General features: G+C 40.3%; 1 protein-coding gene across 2 annotated transcripts in view; it reads left to right on the plus strand.

The window, feature by feature from the left end:
* TRA2A (transformer 2 alpha homolog) overlaps positions 1 to 21,930 on the plus strand; it is a 44,843-nt gene that overhangs the window by 10,613 nt on the left and 12,300 nt on the right. Inside the window, exons 2-5 of one of the 2 annotated variants that reach the window (XM_045003495.1) lie at positions 2,849 to 2,982; positions 7,832 to 8,003; positions 12,840 to 12,902; positions 18,953 to 19,141. In XM_045003495.1, the coding sequence (XP_044859430.1) occupies positions 2,849 to 2,982; positions 7,832 to 8,003; positions 12,840 to 12,902; positions 18,953 to 19,141 (558 nt within the window). The remainder of the gene's footprint in view (positions 1 to 2,848; positions 2,983 to 7,831; positions 8,004 to 12,839; positions 12,903 to 18,952; positions 19,142 to 21,930) is intronic. The other variant, XM_045003496.1, reaches the window with a different exon arrangement.

The following is a 21,930-nucleotide window of genomic DNA, read 5'->3' on the forward strand; positions in this document are numbered from 1 at the left end:
TGAATGGACAGGGATACTGAACTATAACCTCTTATACTAGAGGTGTCAAACATATATCCTGTGGGCCACACCCTTCCCTTTTTAATTTGATTGATATGTCAATGACACTTCTGCAATTAACTTTAATCGCTGATCACTTGTAATGAGGAAGGCAGTGGGAATGATTGCTGTAGGTATTGGGAATTGCTGCAGGGAATAAAGTGTAGAGGAAAGAATAGAGGAGGCTCTCAAAGAGTATGGCTACACTTGAGAGTTGCAGTGCTGGGAGTTACAGCACTGGTCGTACAGCTGTGTAGGGAAAGCGTTGGTGTGTGGCCACACTCACAGCTACCAGCGCTGCAGTGTGGCCGCATTTGCAGCGCTGTTGGGAGTGATGCATTATGGGCAGCTGTCCCAGTGTTCAAGTGGCAGCAATGTGCTTTTCAAAAGAGGGGGGTGGGGTGGAGTGTGACAGAGACCGGGGGAGAGAGAGAGTGTGGATTTTTGGAGCTGACACTGTGTATCAGCTCCCTGCCTTGCAAAATCAGAAAATTTTCCCGACCCCTTACTCTTAACTGTAAACAGCCTGCAGACCAGATAAGCAGCTGCTCCAACAGACTCCCTTTCTCCCCCCTGCCCCTTCTGTTTCTATCCTCAAGCAAACACTCATCCCCCTGCCTGCCTCATTCACAGCAAGGTAGTGGGTTATCTCATTTTGATTGTTCACAGTCAGTTACAGATTGTTCACAGCAAACAGGAGCTGTGTTTGGTTTTTAGATAAGCAGCTCCCGGAGCCCCAGTTCACAACAAAACAAAGAGAGGCAGCATAACAAAACAGAGTAATTTAGTTTAAAAGCATTCTGGGATATCTCCTAATACCCTGGAGGCCAATAACAGCGCTGGTGTGTGGCCACACTTTACGAGCAGTGCTGCAGTACCAGCGTGCAATCGTTATACCCCAAGCAGACCCAGGTGTACAGCCAGCGAGTTGCAGCGCTGGATGTGCCCTGCAGGTGTGGACAGTTACTAATTGCAGCGCTGGAAAGCCTCCACCAGTGCTGCAACTCTCAAGTGTAGCCATACCCAAAGACAATGAAGGGGCAGAGAAATAGAGTAAGGAGGATAGGAAGGAAAGAGAGAAAGAAAAGGCAGGAATAGTTGTGGGCCTGAAAGGGAGCATGTTTTCTGAGTGAGCTCTGGATGTGAGAATAAGGCATGGAATAGAATAAAGGTACATAAAATCACCACCTTCTCGTGATCTCTATGGAAGCCTCCTATAGTCATCAGAGGGCATTCTGAATAGTTAGCAGTCTGAATGTAGCTCTCCCTTCTTTCTCTTGAATTCGTGTTGAGGTACATTGGGGAAGCTTGCTCAGGTTACATGTTATGAGGCTCAGTAGAACTTGAAAGGTTCTTGAAAGAACTTGAAAGTTGGGGGAAAGCTTGCTAAAATTTGTGTATATTTAATACTTCTCCATATCTAAACATTTACAGTTACTTAAAGCAAATTTAAGCCACATATGGCCACGCTCCCTGGAAAAAAGTGCTATTGGCCGGGAAGGGGGGCGGGGGGAGGAGAATCCTATCCTGCTCTGTTTGCTTGTTTTCCTGGTTATTTCTCTTATGTGTGTGTTCATGCAAGTAAAAATGGCCCTTCATGGGTTGCTTTGTACTATAATACACATTTTATTTTAAATATGGCTTTAATACTCAAGGGAAATAGGATAGCAATAAGGAAGAGAAGAAAATTTAGAGAATCATTAACTTCAAGTTTAGTTTGGGCACTGTATATACCTATGTGCATATTTTTTTTTTTTTTTTTGGACTGGGAAAGTGCTGCTTTAACGTTCTGTTGAACTAAACATGGCTTAATAAGAGCTTATTACAAGACTAGCATTTTAGGTATTTAATATCAAAGTGAACATTTAATATTAGGAAAAAATCTATTTTATATCAGAACATCTTAATATATTTGTGCAAATTAAGTTTTAGTACATGTTTGTATCTTGTAGAAATTCTAAAAAAATAAGGATAATTCTATAATTTGAAAGGGGAGGAGGGCAGCTTTGAAACATTTTGAGAAAATCAGTAAACTCATTGTCAGAACCTAGAAATAATACAATTTTAAAGATTTTTTTTTTTAAAAAAATGTTTTTATAAAATAGTTACTTGCACTTTACCTGCTGGCTTTTCAATTTTGGTAGATAACATTCTGAACTCCAGCAGAGTTTTATAATCCCTAGTGCTTAAATATACTAAATGTTCTTTTTCCATTAAGGTTAATGTTCGTGAAGAAATTGAAGAGTTTTTTCCAAGATTGTGGAAGATAAATCAAGATAAAAGAAGGCTAATGAAAAGTATTAAAGATCAGAAAATTAAAATTGAATGGGGGAAAAAATTGAACAGAAGATTGGTCAGATAGAAGCACTTGAATGTTTTTTTAAGGCTATAATGAATTGTTTGAATTGGGGAAGAATACACGAAGTATGAAAAATGAAAAACTCAATGAAGAATGAAGAAAAGTAGAAAGCAAGAGTGAAGTAGAATTAAAAGAATCTGGAAGAATGAATGGGTCCTAGGTTAAGTAAATGTATGGTTTATGTTCCAGTGTCTGTATGATCAAGTTGTAGATGAATTTGCATGATTACTTAGTTAATAGAGAATTGGTGATCTGGTTCAAGTAGGGAATTATTTGAGGAAAGCATACAATATTAACAGTGGGTTAACAGACTGAAATTTGTTCTGGAGGGTATTGCCTAACCATTTGTCTTTCAGGAGCAATCAAAATAATATAATTACGGTACTTTAAACGTTAGGAGTTAGGCATTTATGTGACCAGTACCATTTGTAATACTGTCTTTTTTGTTAGGAGTCTCGCTCCCAGTCAAAATCTCCAGCTGGGAGTCCTGCTCGTGTAAAATCGGAGAGCAGGTCAGGATCTCGTAGTCCATCGAGGGCTTCCAAACATTCTGAATCGCACTCCCGGTCAAGGTCAAAATCCAGGTATGTACTGGTTTTGATAAAAAATTAATTCTGCATCATATATCCATGGGTATGATGTAAGATACCTAGAGCGTCTGATTTTCAGTTTCGACCAAGAAACACATTAAAACTCTCCAGTACAGAAATCTGTTACACCCAGTAAACAGTGGAAAAACACCAGAAGTGGTTACTTGTATCTGAAGTCTTGTCTACATAAAGCAGTAATGTAGACTGTTGCTTAACATGTTGGGCATTAATTGGGCCCTGCTGGTCTGCACTAAAATCCCTAGTGCACTTTAATATAGTGCTTTTTCAGACAGCACCATGTTTTTCTTTGAGGAGTGTCCATGTGGGTGCTTTAGGTAAATCTGCATGCCTGTGCTTGGAATCAGAGATTTTTAGTATCGGTGCCTGGTTGGGGGTCTCATGCGCTGTCCCTGTCTCACGGAGTACCAGTTTATAACCCATTTAGTTAGTTCATAGTTAACTGCCCTATCTTTCCCCTGTTTTTCTTACAAAAAATAATAATTCTTCCTTATCTTAGGAGTTTAAGTTTCAGTTATTAGTATACCCCTTGGTGTAATGTAGTAACCCTCCCTTACGGGAGAACCTTATTCTAAAGGACATGACCGACTCTCCCCACCACCCTCTCAGAGGAAAGAGCACTTCCCCAAAAAAGCAACATAGAAACGGGCTCCACCTTCCCTGTCTCAGGAAGCTGCCAGAAAGACTTTCTCCGGCCTCTCAGACACATCAGTATTGACTGCACCAAGACCATCCACCTCTAAGGTAGTGGGATCATTCGATACTGTGCAAGCAAATGACCCGAAGAGGGCTGGCTCAGAAAAAGGCAAAAACGGGGAAATCCCTGCCTCGATACCACCAACGCTGATCAAATGTGGCACTAAGCAGCTTGGCGCCACTACAATCTATGGCACTACCTCCTGCCTACACAGTGCATAGCGCAAGGCCCTCGGCACTGACAACTGCGGTAAAGGTGCTGGTACCGCCGACAATACCTTCCTTGGTATCAATGCTCTCTGTACCGCAGCAATTCCTCTGGTATAAGGACCTTTTAGTCTCGTCAGCACCAGAATCTCCACTCCTGAGTACTGACCTTACTCCAGCATGCTCGGTACTGTACCAACTTACCACACTAGCCAGATCAGCTCCTCCTTTATCCAGCAATGAGGCTAATGATGATGAAGAGGAAATCTCCTCCCACCACTCCTTGCCTACCCCCACCAGACCAGGTCCACTACAACAGGAGTACCAACTCATTCTTGAAACTCAGGGATGGTATAGACACCCATGAATGCTGCCACCGATGCCATTCCCACCACAGTGGTCTTATTGGGACTCATGGGCAGTGTACTGCCAACACTGTCAGCCTCCCAGTTCGCACACAGAGAGGGTGAGGCATTCCTCATCACCCTTTGTACCTGTACCCTCTGAACCTCCGGAAGAGGCAGTTGAGGAACTGGAGGAGACTTCAGATTGAGTCACTCCAGGTACCAGTTTTTCTTCATCCTCTCTGGATGAAGCTGCTATGCTTCCACCACCCACAATGGGGGGATGACTTTAAACAGTTCTAAGAACTATTTAAGAGAATCACAGATTTATTAGAGATTCCATTGGAACAAGTTGCGGAGTCCCAACATAAGTTGTTGGACATCCTTCAGACTTCAGCCTCTTCTGAGATTGCCCTACCAATAAACGAGGCTCTCATGGACACGGCCAAGACAATCCTGCAGACCCTGGCAACAATTCTACCTGCTTGTAAGAGAGTGGACAAAAAATACTAAGTCCCCTTTCAGGGAACGGAATTTTTGTTTTCCCATCCCACATCAAACTCTCCTGTGGTAGAGGCTGTGAATGAGCAGGGCAGGCAACATCACTCTAGAATAGGCTGACCAGATGTCCCAATTTTATAGGGACAGTCCTGATATTTGGGGCTTTTTCCTGTATAGGCTCCTATTCCCTCCTCCCCCACCTCCTTTCCCGATTTTTCACACTTGCTATCTGGTCACCCTACTCTAGAACCACCCCATATGATAGGGATTGGAAGTGGTTAGATGTCTTTGGGCATAAGGCCTACTTGTCAGTGACCCTACAATTCAGGATTGCCAATTATGAGGCACTGATGGCCAAATACAGTTACACAAATTATTGAAAAATGTCTGAATGTATTGATCATCTCCCCGAGGACAAAAAAACAGCAATTCAAAGCAACCTTGTCACCTTCTCTCTTGAACAGTTTGACAAGCCTCTGTGGACAGGGCAACACATTCCATCGCCACAGCCTTAGTCATGTGACAAGTTTCCTGCCTCCACTTCTCTGTTTTTCTCAGAGGTACAGTCTACCTTCGAGGATCTCCAGTTCGAGGACCCAAAGCTGTTGGCAGCCAAGATTGAGGAGTCTCTTCACACATTAAAAGATTCCAGTGTGACTCTCAGATCGTTGAGCATTTATGTACTTTCTCAAAAGAAAAAACTAGAAGTATTATTTGGCATAAAGAACAAGATCTGCACCCTACACCCAACCTCAGAGGCAATATGACCCACAGAGACCACTCTCTTCTCAGCCCCTTACATCCCAACAACCTCCTTCTAAACAGCAGTTTCAAGGATTTGGTCGAGGACCGAGATACCTCCGACATTTTCTATTGCTGGAACCATCCAACACAATCCATCCATTCAGAGACCGTCTGACTCCATTCCACCCAGCGCGGAGAAACATCATGTCAGACAAATGGGTACGGGAAATCATCGAGACTGGGTATTCTATCCAATTTGCCTCCATTCCCCCTACCCACTCTCTCTGTCCCTCGTTAGGGATCCTTCTCATGAACACCTACTATCACAGGAGGTAAACCATCTCACACCTGGGGCAGTGGGGGAAGCATCACACTCGGGGGAGCTGGGGGGGCCAAAATACAAGTTGTCACAGGGCGCCATTTTCCTAAAGGCCAGCCCTGACTACACGATATACCTGCCTTCACAAATGGAAAAGATTCTATACGTGATGCCAGAATAGGCAAACAATGGCAACTACCTCTCCTTTACCAGTGGCATTGGATTACGTACTAGATCTCAAGGAAATTTGATCTCTCATTGAGCTCGATCAGAGTACATCTCACAGCAATCACGGCATTCCTTCACAAAGTGGACACGTTCTTGATGTTCGCCCACCCTACCACTAAAATGCTTCCTCAATGGTGTTTCTAATCTTTAACCTGTAATACGAGCTGCTATTCCATAATGAGACCTCAATCGGGTGCTGCGATGCCTTATGGGGGCCCCTTTTGAACCATTAGTGACATGTTCACTTCTCCATCTTTCAATGAAGATGGCCATCCTTGTTGCTGTCAGATCTGCCTGACAAGTAGAAGAACTGAGGGCCCTCATGGCACATTCCCCATAAACAAAATTTTTGAAAGTTAACCTATGACCACATCCCAAATTCCTACCTAAAATAGTTTCATCATTACATTTCAATGAACCCATCCATCTCCTATCATTCTTCCCAAAACCTCATGAGAACAAACACTTTATATCCTGGGTGTCCGAAGGGCGCTAGCTTTTTACATTGAAAGGACAAAGAAATGGAAGGATCTACAGGAGATGCCATATCAAAACAAAGGCTCTGGAAATGGATCTCCAACTGCATTGACTTTTATTGCCATCAATAGGTACAACCCCCACGGGGACCCATACGCACTCCAACAGAGCATTCTTCACATCAGTAGCCTTTGTCAACAATGCGCCTGTTATGGACATCTGCAAAGCTAGCAACCTGGGCATCAGTGCATACATTCACCCAGCACTATGTCACAGAGCTGCACTCATCAGATGGTCTACGACTGCAACTCCAAAGCCCCTCCCTTCCACCAACGGGCAGTGCTCTACAGTCACCTAAAGTGGAGCACCCACAGGGACAATCCTTGAAGAGGAGGAGGAGGTTACTTGCCCTGTGCAGTAACTGAGGTGCTTCAAGATGGTTGTCCCTGTGGGAGCTCCACTATCTTTCCTCCTCCTCTCTACTTCAGAGTTTTCACACCAGAGACTGGAGTAGAGAATGAGATCAAATACTTCAAATCATACCACACTGGTTTCTTCATAATTACTGTCAGACAATAATTTCTGTGGGTTACCAAAACTTTGCAGGTAGTTGTGAGGTGTTAGAGCATAGGTTTCATAATGAGCATGAATGATACTGGACTGTTAGGCAATGAGGGTTGTACCCTACCTGTGACTATGGTACTTGTGTGTGAAACAACATAATTTGGAACAGTTTTGTACCATCTTACTGAACAGCTGGACATGTGTGAATGATGTGAAGAACAACCTAATTACCTGAAACTAGCATGATCCTTCTGGCCTTAATTTTGGATTACTGTTGAGCCTAGGCTTACCTCAATCATAGAAGTTAGACAGAAAAGCCCTGCTAGATCTGTCTATCTCCCTGCTGATGTAAGACTGTTTCTTAAAACATAGTATATTGGGCTTCCATATCACTGCATGTTATAGATGTCATTTTATATTGACATGCTGTGTGTGTGTGTAAGCTTAGAAATCTCTTCTCTAATTTAAAATATATTCTAGTTCACATGTCAAAAGTGTACTTGCCGTGTGAGTTTGAATCACATTACTGATCAGTCTCAGTGCAATTTTAAACTACTACAAATCTGCAATTGTCAATTTATAGTTACATTAAGAAGTAGAATTTAAACAATATTTTAAATGTAATTTGTGTGTGATGATAGTGAATTTGTGAACTTTCCTTTAGGGACAAGTAACCTTTAAATTGAATTTGTTGCATGTATTTCACATATGTATATACACCTGAAAACTTTTTTCTTCATTGAAGGTCCAGATCAAGAAGACATTCTCACAGACGTTACACTCGCTCCAGGTCCCATTCTCATTCTCATTCCCATAGGAGACGATCTCGAAGCAGATCGTACACACCCGAATATCGTCGCCGAAGGAGCCGCAGTCATTCTCCAATGTCTAACCGAAGAAGGCACACTGGCAGCAGAGTATGTGGTATTAATCAAGTCTGAGTATTTTAAATAAATAAATGATGTAAGGTATGATGTGGACATTTCTATCATAAGGGAGGCTAGGTTTTTTTTAAAGTGCTTCTGAGTTTACTGTGTTTTCTTTGTTTATGTGGATGAATAAGGCAAGAGAAACTCCAGGAGATGTCTACCTCTAAGGCTGACTGAAGGAGTAAAGATTCCTGGATTGATTATCCATGCATAGCTTGCAGTGTACTATGTTCAGGGCACTTAAGACTATTCATGCCTAACTAAAGAAGAGCTATGATTAGGATGCATTTCTTGTGCCTTCTTGGTGAAGGAGGTGCTCTGTGGGCTCACGTCTTGGTGCATATGGAGTTAATCAGTTCTGCTAAGTGCTTTGTCTGGATGGGATGTGGGAACATAATGCAAGAATCTGCCTGTATAGTGGTTCCAGCCAGAGGAGTAAAGAATCTAGCCTTGCCCCAAAGTCCCATCTGCAACACGATAGCATGTAAGGGGAACAAATCTGTTGGTGTCTGATGAATAAAAGTGGCATGAGTTTTTGAAGAATAAACATTGTTATAATTTTTTTTAAATAAATTACACTTTTATTTGGCTACAGTGTAAACATTAGTTTATTATGTATACTTATGAAAGGCAATATCTAAGTATCTCACTTTACAAACAAACCAAACCCCTATTTTAAAGACGTGCAAGGGGGAATAATAGAGGGATTAAAATTATTTACCCAAGATTAGACATTACATTGGTAGGATAGGATCATGACTCCTGGTTCTCTGCTTAAACCCTTAGACATTATTTCCTATGAAAGATATCTCGACTTCTGACATACTTGACTATGCCTCAGATTAATTTTTATCTAATGAAATTTCACTCTATTGGGCAAATACAAAATTAAAAGGGTTAAAAGATGACAGGATGTAACTAAGGAGTAATTCTGCATCTTGTTTGACTTGAACATCTTGTCTGAATTAACTGTTTAGTAGGACTTCTTGAAATGTCAGTGTAGGAATTGATTTTAGCATATTTTATAAATGATCTATGGAAGAATTAATTAAATTTGCAGATGACAATGCCAAATGGAGTTGTATACACATAAAATATTGAGAATGTGTTTATATCACTTAGAAAAATTGGCTGGAATTAATAATGAAATTTAGGAAATATGTTAATTATCTTAAATGAGGGTTGAAGGGAGAGGCAAGAGTAAATTCTGCTGCTACTTTAGGAAAGATGCTGCAAATCATTCCTCTTCAAAAAGGTCTTTCCACCATAAGAGAGACTCACAACACTGATTCCCCCCCATCCCCCTTCAACCCAGATAAAACCCCTAGAGTTTCCAAAAAGGTAATTTATAAAATCTAAAAAATTGAAAACAAAATGCCCAAGTAGAATTTTTGCTATACATGGACAAGTGCCAGAGATCCCATAAAAAATACGGATTTCACCATTCCCGTTGCTTTTACGTGAAAGTTTTCTCACATACTATGGTGATAAGAGGCAATATTAAATTAATCCATCCTGTATCGGGGATTGTAACCTATTACACAGTGGCATAGTTATTGTTATACCTAGCTCTCTGTGTCACACATTAGAAAGGTAATAGCAATGGTTGAGCTGTAAATCTCCTATTTGCACATAGTATCCCAAAGACAGAAGGGCAGTACAGGTAGCAGTAGGTATAGAGGCCCATGAAGAAAAGCTAGAAGAAATATGTTTTAAGCTTTAAAAAAAAAAAAAAAAAAAAAAACTACTAAAGGCATGCTGTAACAAACACAAATAATTAAGGGTGTAAAGAATAAAGAGGAAATTGCTTAATGATACGGGGAGGAATAACTGGAAATTATGGAATGAAATGGAGCCAGGTAAAACTTAGGCTGAACTTCAAGGGAAAAAATGCTTCAACACTGTAATTGATGAAAAGAAGGAGTTGGCATCCTTGTTCAAATTACCCAGATTGAGCATGGCAAAACTGAAACATTGAATAAAGTAGTGAAGCTGTTCTGGATCAGAGGAAATAACAAAAAGGCAAAGTACTCAAACATGTCTGGGGAATATCAAGCATTGACGTAAATGTGAATTGGATAAGGTTTATTTTTTATCATACATTTTGATATGTCACTTTGATCATGATCAAGAGTCATCAGTACCTGTCTGACTGACTTTAGTTTCTGGAAGGAACCTGCCAGTTGAAATCTGAGGTGCTGCTCCTTATATTATTGCAAGTAGCTCTATCTCTTGTATAGGCTTTTAGCCCACAGCAGAGCCCCTGCTATCAGTAGTCCTCTGTCTCTCCACTCCAGTTGACAGTTACTTTAGTGACTCAGGTACTCTTACTTGAGCACTTCTAGGTAATAGGTAATAATTGGAGATATACCAATCTCCTAGAACTGGAAGGGACCTTGAAAGGTCATTGAGTCCAGCCCCCTGCCTTCACTAGCAGGACCAATTTTTGCCCCAGATCGCTAAGTGGCCTCCTCAAGGATTGAACTCACAACCCTGGGTTTAGCAGGCCAATGCTCAAACCACTGAGCTATCCCTCCCCCCCCTTTGGTAGCTATGGCAGCAGAAGCAAGATACAACTGAAACATGGAGCACTACAGTGACCGGCGTATGCCTGATCTATTCTGTGGCAAGCTTGCCCATAGGATCTTGACTCTCCTTCAAGACAGAGTGAGTCCCACAAGACTGATGACACCAAGAACAAGAACCTAGGATCCTGATGGGCTGGGCAATATGCCGTTTGGTATTCCGCGAGATGATTTACCAAGCCAGCAGGCTCAATCCAATTAAAATGGATGATTTAAGTCTTTACTGCCAGGGGAATGAAAGCTGAAACGAGTTTTTCCTCCAAATCTGTTTGTGACTACTAAGAATACCAACGATGCCCCGCTATCCACTCCCTACAAAGGAAAAAGGGGTTGGACAACTCCTGATCCTTTAGGAAGTTCATCTAAGATGCACCTTTTTTTTTCTCTGATCCATTGTGTCCTGAAGAAATTAAGTTCAGACGCTCTCTGATTCTGATCACCACCAATTTGGTAGAAATGATCAGGATGTTCCAAATTGATGATCCTGATTTCATTTGCCTTCAGTTTGCCTGATTAGGTGTTCTTTACATTATTGTTGGAGTTAGCAATAAGCAGTCTAAATTGCTCGACTTGAGAAATACATTAGTTTATGTAACCATGGTAGCTAACTTCAGTCCAAAATAAGACAGTACATTTCTCCATATCAAAAGTGGCTATTGACCCCTCGCTGCCTTAAAATATTTTAAAAGGTGCAAGTGACGAAAGCATTTTGCATATGGCAATATGCCCATTTCATTTATTAGTTTGCACAATACAATATTTTAGGTATAAAATCCAGCCTAGAACATGTGTACAACATGTGTATGTGACTTACTGTAGCGGTAATTGTTTAGGCACTTACACTTATGAGTAGTATATATATGCATAGAAGGCATTCAAAAATGCATTTAAAAAGGTTATTTAAGGTTTAAAAGTATTTTAACAAACACCCAATGAAATTACATTTTTAAAAATCTACACTTAGTTATTTCGGTTACAAAGCAAAGAACTTGAAAGTTGGGGAATGTCAGATTCACAGTTGCCCATGCAACCTAAATTTTTCCCCCTTGTGCATACAATCTGTGGACTAAATGAGGTAGGTGTCTTGGGATGTGGGGAGGATTTGATTAAAGATTGTCAAAATGCATGTGCACAAAGTGGTAGAATTAAGATTGCATAGGCAACTATAAATCTGGACATTCTTAACTTCTGCATTCTTGGTTTTGTAATCTAAACAATTTTCGTTTGAAGCAGTTTTTTGTATTGCACTTCCCTAGGTTTGTTAAAGGGAAAAATATAAAGCAGGTTGTATGGCTGTAACAATCACCATCATGGATAATCAAGAAAGTTTGAGACTTCAACCCTCAGCAGTGCAGCAACATTTCTACTACTTGAGAACTGACCATATTAACCGGCAGCAGGAGGAGACAGTTATCCCAAAGCAGGAATGGTCTGCAGGTGCCATGTGCAGAGTCAGTGGAGTTGGTGGGGGATCCTGGCTTGATTGTCTCCACCCCCTTCCCAACTGCCCCCTGAGCTGAGGGAGCTCCTCCCCCATATGATGGCCGCAAGGGCAGGCAGATGGAGATCGACCTAGATCATGGCCTCAGAGTCCAGTGTTTGTATCCGTGTCCAATCCACAAACATGGTCTGCGGATATCCGCAGATTTGCAGGGCTCTACCCATGTGATGTGATTGGAGAATTAGGGGGCCTGGTCTAGCTCCTTCCGTAAACCGCACTACTGGAGTTGCTCTGGTAGGGCCAGGTGTTCCTAATACATCGTGTGCTGTGGCAGCCTGGTTCATTAGAATGTGTTCTGTTAATATTTTGGCATGCAGACAGAGTTTTCCTGAGGAATGTTAATGAAAGAAGGGAAATTATTTTAACTGTTTATAACTCTGCTAAATCTGAAAGGAATTTCATGGGATTAAAGGTACTTCGTACCCAAGGGCTTTCTAGTTGCCAAATTGCAAAAGCCTGCTGTGAACAGTGTAGGTGTTAGAGCTTCTGGAAAAAGAGTTACAAGAATTTGATATAATGGAAAGCGTAAAGAAACCTAAATATAGAGATTACCACCAGTTACTCTTGTAATAGTACATGACATTGTGCATTTTTGACGCATTTTTTTCTTCTGTTTAACTTTACGAATGTCTAAATATTTCATCATATAATCTCCCATTAAATACTTTGAATAGACTTGTTTTGCATTTATTTGTATATTTGAGAGAATGAACAATTTTCCTTGATCCAACAATGTAGGTCAGAAACCATAGTGATAAAGTGAGACGTGCCAAAAGTCAAGCAGAGCTGGGCCTTACAAAGGTAATTAAAATCAATAGTAAAAGGTTCTTTAGCCATATAAACAAAAAGAAAACAAGGAAGTGGGACTGCTAAACACTGATGACAGGGTGGAGATTAAAATAATATTAAGTATGGCCCAAAATCTAAAAAAATACTTTTCCTCAGTTTTCAATAAGGATAATTAGGTGCTTGGGGGCAGGGGTACGGTTGCTGATGGGAATGAGGATATGGAAGTAGAAACTATCACATCGTGGAGGGAGGCCAAACTCAAAACAACTTAATGAGATCAAATCGAGGGGCCAGGCTAATCTCCAGCCAAGAATATTACAGGAACTGGCTCTTGAAATTGCTAGGCAATAGCAAGGATTTTTAATAAATCCATAAGCTCGGCTGTCATACCATGTGACTGGAGAATTATAGACAGAGTGCCTATATTTAAGAAAGGGGGAGGGGCGGAGTAACTTGGGAAACGACAGGCCTGTTTGACCTCAAATGTATGCAAGGACTTCAAACAAATTTTGAAAGAGTAATTAAAGACATAGAGGTAAATGGTAATTGGGATTAAAAAAACCCATAGTTTTACAAATGGTAGGGGAGGCCAGACCAACCTGATCTTTCTTTGAGAAGATAACCAGTTTTTTGAAACAGAACATAAGAACGGCCATATTGGGTCAGACCAAAGGTCCATCTATCCTAGTATCCTGTCTTCTGACAGTGGCCAATGCCAGGTGCCCCAGAGGGAATGAACAGAATAGGTAATCATCGAGTGATCCATCACTTGTTGCCCATCCTGGCTAATAGCCATTGATGGACCTGTCCTCCATGAACTTATCTAGTTTTTTTGAACCCTGTTAGTCTTGTTCTTCACAACATCCTCTGGCAAAGAGTTCCACAGGTTGACTGTGCGTTGTGTGAAGAAATACTTCCTTTTGTTTGTTTTAAACCTGCTGCCTATTTTCATTTGGTGAGCCCTAGTTCTTGTGTTATGAGGAGTAAATAACACTTCCTTATTTACTTTCTTCACACCAGTCATGATTTTATAGACCTCTGTCATATTGCCCCTTAGTCGTCTTGTTTCCAAGCTGAAAAGTCCCAGTCTTACTAATCTCTCCTCATACGGCAGCTGTTCATACCCCTAGTCATTTTTGTTGCCCTTTTCTGAATCTTTTCCAATTCCAATATATCTTTTTTTTAGATTGGGCGACCACACCTGCACGCAGTATTCGAGATGTGGGCATACAAAGGATTATATAGAGGCAATATATTTTCTATCATCTATCCCTTTCTTAATGATTCCCAACATTCTGTTCGCTTTTTTTGACTGTCGCTGCACATTGAGTGGATGTTTTCAGAGAACTATCCACAATGACTCCCAAGATCCCTTTCTTGAGTGGTACATTTTATATGTATAGTTGGGATTATGTTTTCCAATGTGCATTCCTTTGTATTTATCAACATTGAATTTCATCTGCCATTTTGTTGCCCAGTCACCCAGTTTTGAGAGATCCTTTTGTAGCTCTTCACAGTCTGTCTGGGACTTAACTATCTTGAGTAGTTTTGTATAATCTGCAGATTTTGCCACCTTACTGTTTACCCCTTTTTCCAGATCATTTATTATGTTAAATAGGACTGGGCCCAGTATCGACCCCCGGGGGACACCACTATTTACCTCTCTCCATTCTGAAAACTGACCATTTATTCCTACCTTTTGTTTCCTATCTTTTAACCAGTTACAGATGACAGTTAGTAGTCCTGCAATTTCACATTCGACTTCTTTCAGAATTCTTGGGTGAATACCATCTGGTCCTGGTAACTTATTATTGTTTAGTTTATCAGTTTGTTCCAAAACCACCTCCTAATGACAGGTCAATCTGGGACAGTTCCTCAGATTTGTCACCTAAAAAGAATGGTTCAGGTTTGGGAATCTCCCTCACATCCTCAGCCGTGAAGACTGATGCAAAGAATTCATTTAGTTTCTCCACAATGGCCTTTGCCTCCTTGAGTGCTCCTTTATCATCTTGATCGTTCAGTGGCCCCACTGGTTGTTTAGCAGGCTTCCTGCTTCTGATGTACTTAAAAATTTTTTTGCTATTACTTTTTGAGTCTTTGGCTAGCTGTTCTTCAAATTCTTTTTTGGCCTTCCTAATTATATCTTTACACTTCATTTGCAAGAGTTTATGTTCCTTTCTATTTTCCTCACTAGGATTTAACTTCTACTTTTTAAAGGATGCCTTTTTGCCTCCCACTGCTTTTTACTTTATCATTTACCTATGGTGGCTCTTTTTTGGTTCTCTTACAAGATTTTTTAATTTGGGATATACATTTAAGTTGAGCCTCTATTATGGTGTCTTTAAAAAGTTTGCATGCAGCTTGCAGGGATTTTACTTTTGGTGATGTACCTTTTCATTTCTGTTTAACTAACCTCATTTTTGTGTAGTCCCCTTTTTGAAATTAAATGCTACAGTGTTGGGCTGCTATGGTGTTTTCCCTGCCCCAGGGATGTTAAATTTAATTATATTATGGTCACTATTACCAAGCGGTCCAGCTATATTCACCTCTTGCACCTGATCCTGTGCTCTACTTAAGACTAAATCAAGAATTGCCTCTCCTCTGGTGGATTCCAGTCATTTAAGGCAGGGATTGGCAAACTACAGCCCTTCAGATGTTTTAATCAGGCCCTCAAGCTCCTGCCGGGAAGTGGAGTCGGTGGCTTGCCCCGCTCCACGTTTGCCATGCCTGCCCAGAAGCAGCAGTATGTCCCACCTCCAGCTCCTATGCGAACAGGCAGCCAGGGGGCTCCATACGCTGCTCCCACCCCAAGTGCTGCCCCCACAAGTCCCATTGGCCAGTAACTGCAACCATTGGCAGCTGCGGACGGGGCAGTGTGCAGACACGCCTGGTTACGCCTCTGCTTAGGAGCCGGAGGGGGTCATGCCGCTGCTTCCAGGAGCTGCTTGAGGTAAGTGCCGCCCAGAGCCTGCACCCCAACCCCCTCCTGAGCCCCTACCCCAGCCCTGATCCCCATCCTGCCCTCCGAACCCCTTGGTCCCAGCCCAGAGCATCCTCCTGCACCCCCAGCCAGTGCCCTCACCCCAACCCTCCGTCCCAGCTCAGAATCCCCTCCTGCACCCTGACCTCCTCATTTCTGGCCCCACCCCAGAGCCCTCACCCCCTCCCACATCCCAACCCCCAATTTTGTGAGCATTCATAGCCCACCATACAATTTTCATACTGAGATGTGGCCCTCAGACCAAAAAGTTTGCCCACCCCTGATTTAAGGCGTCAAGAAACTTTTATGTCTGCATCCTGTCCTGAGGTGACATGTACCCAGTCAATATGGGGATAGTTGAAATCCCCTGTTATTGAGTTTTTTATTTTAATAGCCTCTTAATTTCCCTGAGCATTTCATAGTCACTATCACCATCCTGGTCAGGTGGTCAGTAATATATCCCTGCTGCTATACTTTTATTATTTGAGCATGGAATTACTATCCATAGAGATTCTATGGTACTGTTTGGTTCATTTAAGATTTTTATTTAATTTCATTCTATGCTTTCTTTCACACATAGTGCCATTTCCCCGCTGGCACGACCTGTTCTGGCCTTCCAGTATATTTTGTACCCTGGTATTACTGTGTCCCACGGATTATCCTTATTTCACCAAGTTTCTGTGATGCTTATTATATCAGTATCTTCATTTAATGCAAGGCACTTCAGTTCACCCATCTTATTAAAGCACTTTAAAAACTTGTCACTTTTAAGCTGTCTGCCATTACATGACGGCATGTAGTGATCTAATCTACCTGGATTTCAGCAAAACATTTGATATTAGTTAAATTGAAGAAAATGGGGATTAATATGAGAATCAAAAGATAGGTAAGGAACTGGTTAAATAAAGAGGAAACTACAACAGGACATGTTGAAAGGTGAACTGGCAGGTTGGAGGGATGTTATAGTGGAGTTCCTCAGGGATTGGTTTTGGGACCAAGCTTATTTAACATTTTTGTTAATGACCTTGATACAAAAAGTGAGTGCTAATAAAAACTGGATGACTCAGTGGGGACATATTGTCAATACTGAGGAGGACATACAAAAAGATTTGGATGACCTTGAAAACTGAAGTAATAGAAGTAATTAGATTATTATGATAGTCCGTTCTGGCTTTTAAGTCTGTGTCTGTATCAGTTCTCACATGAATTATAAACGTTTCTGTATAATACTGTAAATGAGCTTACACTCAGCCACAGAAAACTTTAAGCTTTGTAAATTATAAACAAGTGCAAAACAGGTAGAAAATGCTTTAATCATGAGAAAAGCTTAAAGAAACACCATCAGTTTGTGATCTGGTCAATTAAAGTAGTAGTTCTGGAACCCATATCTTTCCACGAATCCCCTGTCAATTTTTATAGCATGTACAATCACATTTTTCTTTTTAAACTTTCACTTTTATTGTATAAGATTTACACAAACAGAGAAATAATTCAAGCTGATTGTGCATTTGACATTATTGAATAAAGTAAACCAATTGAAGGTATAAAAGAATGTTCTCACTAAAATTTTAGTTGTCATTGTTAGAATTTAAAATTACTAAGAACAAAATTATCATACAGATGTTTGATTTTTAAATTTAAAGTGGCTTTATTGCCTTAAACAGGATGGAAACCCCATTTCAAATTGCACAGGGCCCACACATTATCACAAGGAGTGTTTATTTTAGAATAACTGACATGAATAAGAGGTTCATGCCAATTGTAGAGATATGAGATCCCTTAGGGAATTAAGGAATGAAATTACACTTTTTTATGTAAGTCAATGACTTGCGTCAAGTTAGTGGTCACTGAAAATGTCAGTGAATTATTCCATGGCTGTGGAATTATGCTCCAAAATGAAAAATAAAAAATGTAATTTTCTTCACAGCTCCAGAGATCAGGAGCATGTTAACCAGTGCACTTTTTGTGGCTAGAAAATCTGAAACCATAGTTCTGAAAGATGTGAACTGTGCCATTCACTTCATTGTTCTATCTAAAAATGATTAAATTTCAACCTTATTAACTTTCACTGCTGATCATTATAGCTGAAACATTCAGCTACTGCAATTAATCCTACAGTCCTAAAGTGCTTCCGACAGTTCCGAATGTGCTAAAAGTTTCAAAACAGTTTCTACAATGCAGTGTATTAAAACTAAAATATCCAGCATATCAAAAAATGAAAATGTGGAGACAACATAAAATAAATGTAATAAAAAGTACTGTACTGATTGTGTGGGTCAATGTTATATTTTTTTAAAGGTAGGTTAAGTAAAAGTAGTAAAATTCAATTGAGATGAAGGTGCCAAAGAATTTCCAGTCTACCATGTAAGAATCCTGGCATCTTGCTGCAGAATTGTGGTCCTACTGTTTTTGGAGTGCCAAGGTCCTTTAAAATAGTTCATATCTATACTATCTAGATAAGATGAGCTTGTGATCTTGGTCTGTTTAGAGGGATAGGACAGAGATGCACCTTACGACCTAAATTGAGCCTTTTATTTACAGACATAAAACTATTGTGGGAGGGAATGACAGATATAGTCACAATCTTTGGGGAAGATCACAGGTATACTAATGGTTGAGATTTCCATATCTAGCAAAGATAAATTAGGAATTCACGCACCCCTATGCTATATATTCATGAATAGAGTGTTAAATGATATTCCAGTCTCTGCAGAGAGGTCAAGGATGGAATCTGAAAGGAGAGTAGTGCTACTCTGACCACTAGTGTCTGTCCTTCCAAATCAGGCCAGTAGCATATTAGCAAGGGGCAGTATCGGAAAGCTTCCGGAGCAGCTGTCTACGTTATACTTGTTTTGTAGGTTAACAAAGGGCTTCAGTTCCCAGTACTGTGAATTCAGTATCGTTTGCTAATATTTAATTTGCTGTAATATTTTTATCAAAAAATTAAGTTGATTTTTGAAAATATCTTTTAGTTCATTAAGGTTGAAGTGCTAAGCTTTGAATAACCAGGAAAACAAATAGTAGGTTGATATGATAGTAATAACATTTTAATGGAATATATTTTGAACTTTTGTTTTAACAGGCTAATCCAGATCCTAACACATGCCTTGGAGTGTTTGGCCTCAGTTTGTATACCACTGAGCGAGACTTGCGTGAAGTCTTTTCCCGTTATGGACCTTTGAGTGGCGTCAATGTGGTTTATGATCAGCGGACTGGACGATCAAGAGGATTCGCTTTTGTTTATTTTGAGAGAATAGATGATTCTAAAGAGGTAAATTCATGTTTATTGCTCTTGACTGGAGTTCATTCTTATTACATATTTGTAAAAAGCTTCACATATTTTTATAAACTAAAGAATTTAAATGTATTTTGTGAATCTCGTAAATGCTGAAAATCGCTGTCTAAATAGTACATTGGTCAAATTTATGAGAAGTAATGTTTTGGTGTTTATAAAACACTGCAATTTTATATACAAATATACTGTTTAAGCAAACATTATTGGGCTTGACAGCTGTAAAGTCCAATCAGTATACGTCCATTAACACAACCATAACTACCCACTAATGCAAGCCCTGTTTGCCTCAGTACATCTATTACAAAATGGAAATAAAATCTTTAAAGGGGCATGGATTTTTTTAATGTTACGAAACCTTTTAAACATCTGCCTTTAAAAAGTTACTTCTCTCTTCTTTGAGCAGTCTCTTATCTGTCAGAATCGTGAGAAATACCATTGTTTTCTCTCACATAGTCTTGAGCTTTTGTCTGTCATTGTTTTAAGGAACAAGATTTCGACAGCTTACTTTGACTCATCACTATGTGCCTTTATTGGTCAGTGGGTTACTAATCAATGCAAAACACTTGTGAGACACCTTGCTGCTGAGATTGATCATTCTCCATCCATGATACGGTCAGTTGAGGAGGAAAGAATGGAAACCAAGAATCTAAATTGATTTTTGCACAAGGGGTACAGAACACCATAGAAAAGTAGTGTCTTTTTTAAAAAGAGGTGTGTTGTTACTTCTTCCTAGATAGGAAATTATATTGAAACTTCTGTGGCTGTGAGGCCACCTCAATTAAAGATACTGTATCTCCAGTTTTTCTAAACAGTGCTCTGTCAAAATGAAGAAAAATAGACACCAAATCAGCAGTTTCAAGTTTGCAGTCAATGCTTCTTCCATTAAATTAGTTTCTCAAATGCTGGGATGTGACACCTCCTCTACTTTCCCCCCAAGTTGGTCATGAGGGGGTAGCTACCGGATTGGTTGCACTCCAGGGGCCAAGAAACAAAAAAACTTCCTATGCTAAGGTAGAAGGCATTTTGATAAAGAGGAAGGGTGGGTTAGTGGTTAACATTGGACTGGGACTTGAGAGATCTGGATTCCGTTCCTGGTTCTGCCACAGATTTGTAGTGTAACTACAGATGAGTAATTTGCAGGTTAAGTTTTCTGATTGTAAAATGGAGATAATAGATTCAGGAATTGCAGTAAAATGAACCTACCTCATGGGTGTATAATATCGGTTAATTGATTTTTTTGTTAAGCACTCATATGACAAGAATGTGAGATAGAAAGAAAGCTACCAAAGGCTACAGCTTTTAGGAGTGAGGAAAAGAGAAACTTTCTTTTTCTTGTAGTTACTTCGCTCTGTTATTCCACAATAACTTGAAACAGTTGGATGGAAGGAGGTTGGGGAATGGGGGAAATCATAGTTATTATCAGCACCTTAACACATTGCCCCCAGTCCCCAAACTGAGGTCCAGTTTCTTGTTGTGGAGCCCATATTTGCACTTCTTTGTGGCCACAAATTTTTGTGGGATTTTGGATTGCAGTAAGAAGTATGATTGATTGGATCTTCGGTGGGAACAGTTCATATCCACTGTACTAGACCATGCTCCCTCTTCTTCGCCAGTTCGGCTGAAGTAACTGGAAGAAGAGCACTATTTTACATACCTTTGGGAATTACTTGCCATATATAGAAGTCATGCATGCCAGCATGTGTCCCTTAAAGTGATCCATGTAAACAGCTATGCTTTAGTCTTGCATGAACTAGTCCAAAATAAACAAGTGTTTCTTAGGACCATTATCAGGTTCATGTGCATTCTGACATGTCTGAAATTCACTAAGATTCCTTTGAGCTTTTAATGTGACCCTGGTAAAGCTGATCAGCTTTAAAGTTATTTAGTAGCTGTGTTTTCAGCTACTGAGTAACTGTCTACAGAGACCCCACCTTAAGCAAAACTTAAGATTTTGTTTTAAAGTTTCTAGCCCTCCTGGTTATGAAGAGAACTTGAAATGAACGTAAACTGTCTCTGTGTTGTCTTCCTAAGTGCGTAGACAGTCTGAAACAGTAGGTCTAAGAGGTGTGAATTATCCTCATGCTCAATAGAGCGTTAATTCTGGAACCTAATTATGACAGTTTGCGTCAGCCTTGTTAACTATAACAATGCTGACCACATTAGCAGAAACATGTGCCTATTACGCTTATTTCACAATCATAAACTGTTTTCCCAGTTTCCAAAAGCCCCAGCTATCTCTTAACGAACTCATAGTCTCCAGCTTCCACAATGCAGTTCTGTATTTTCAGCACAAAATTCTGCAGCCGATTTAAAAAACTGATAATTATGGTGCAACATTTAATTGAATTTAACATGCTTTTATTTAATTCTGTAAAATTCTCCTTCAGTGTGAAACTGCTACAGAATTTCCAGTCTCACCAGAGTGCTAAATTTCTGTCATGGTAGAATTTGGGTCTATTCAGCATGTCTCAGAGTACACATAACTGCCATCTCTCCATATGCTATCGGATCTAGTCTCCCTCTACTTAAGTAAAAATATCATACGTGGTAACAACCAAACTCCACATCACTTAATAGCTCCACCCTATCATTTCTCATTAAGGATCAAGATATTGACTCCCGCCTCTGATTGGCTCATGATACTAGCCTCCATTACCCACTTGTTAGATTTTCAAACAAGGACCTTCATGCTTTCTCTCATGCTGCCCCTCCCGCTTGGGAGAAGCTTCCTGTAAACATTTGCAAAACCACTTCAGTGTTCTCCT

This window comes from Mauremys mutica, chromosome 2, assembly GCF_020497125.1.
Source record: "Mauremys mutica isolate MM-2020 ecotype Southern chromosome 2, ASM2049712v1, whole genome shotgun sequence".
Classification (NCBI taxonomy): Eukaryota; Metazoa; Chordata; order Testudines; family Geoemydidae; genus Mauremys; species Mauremys mutica.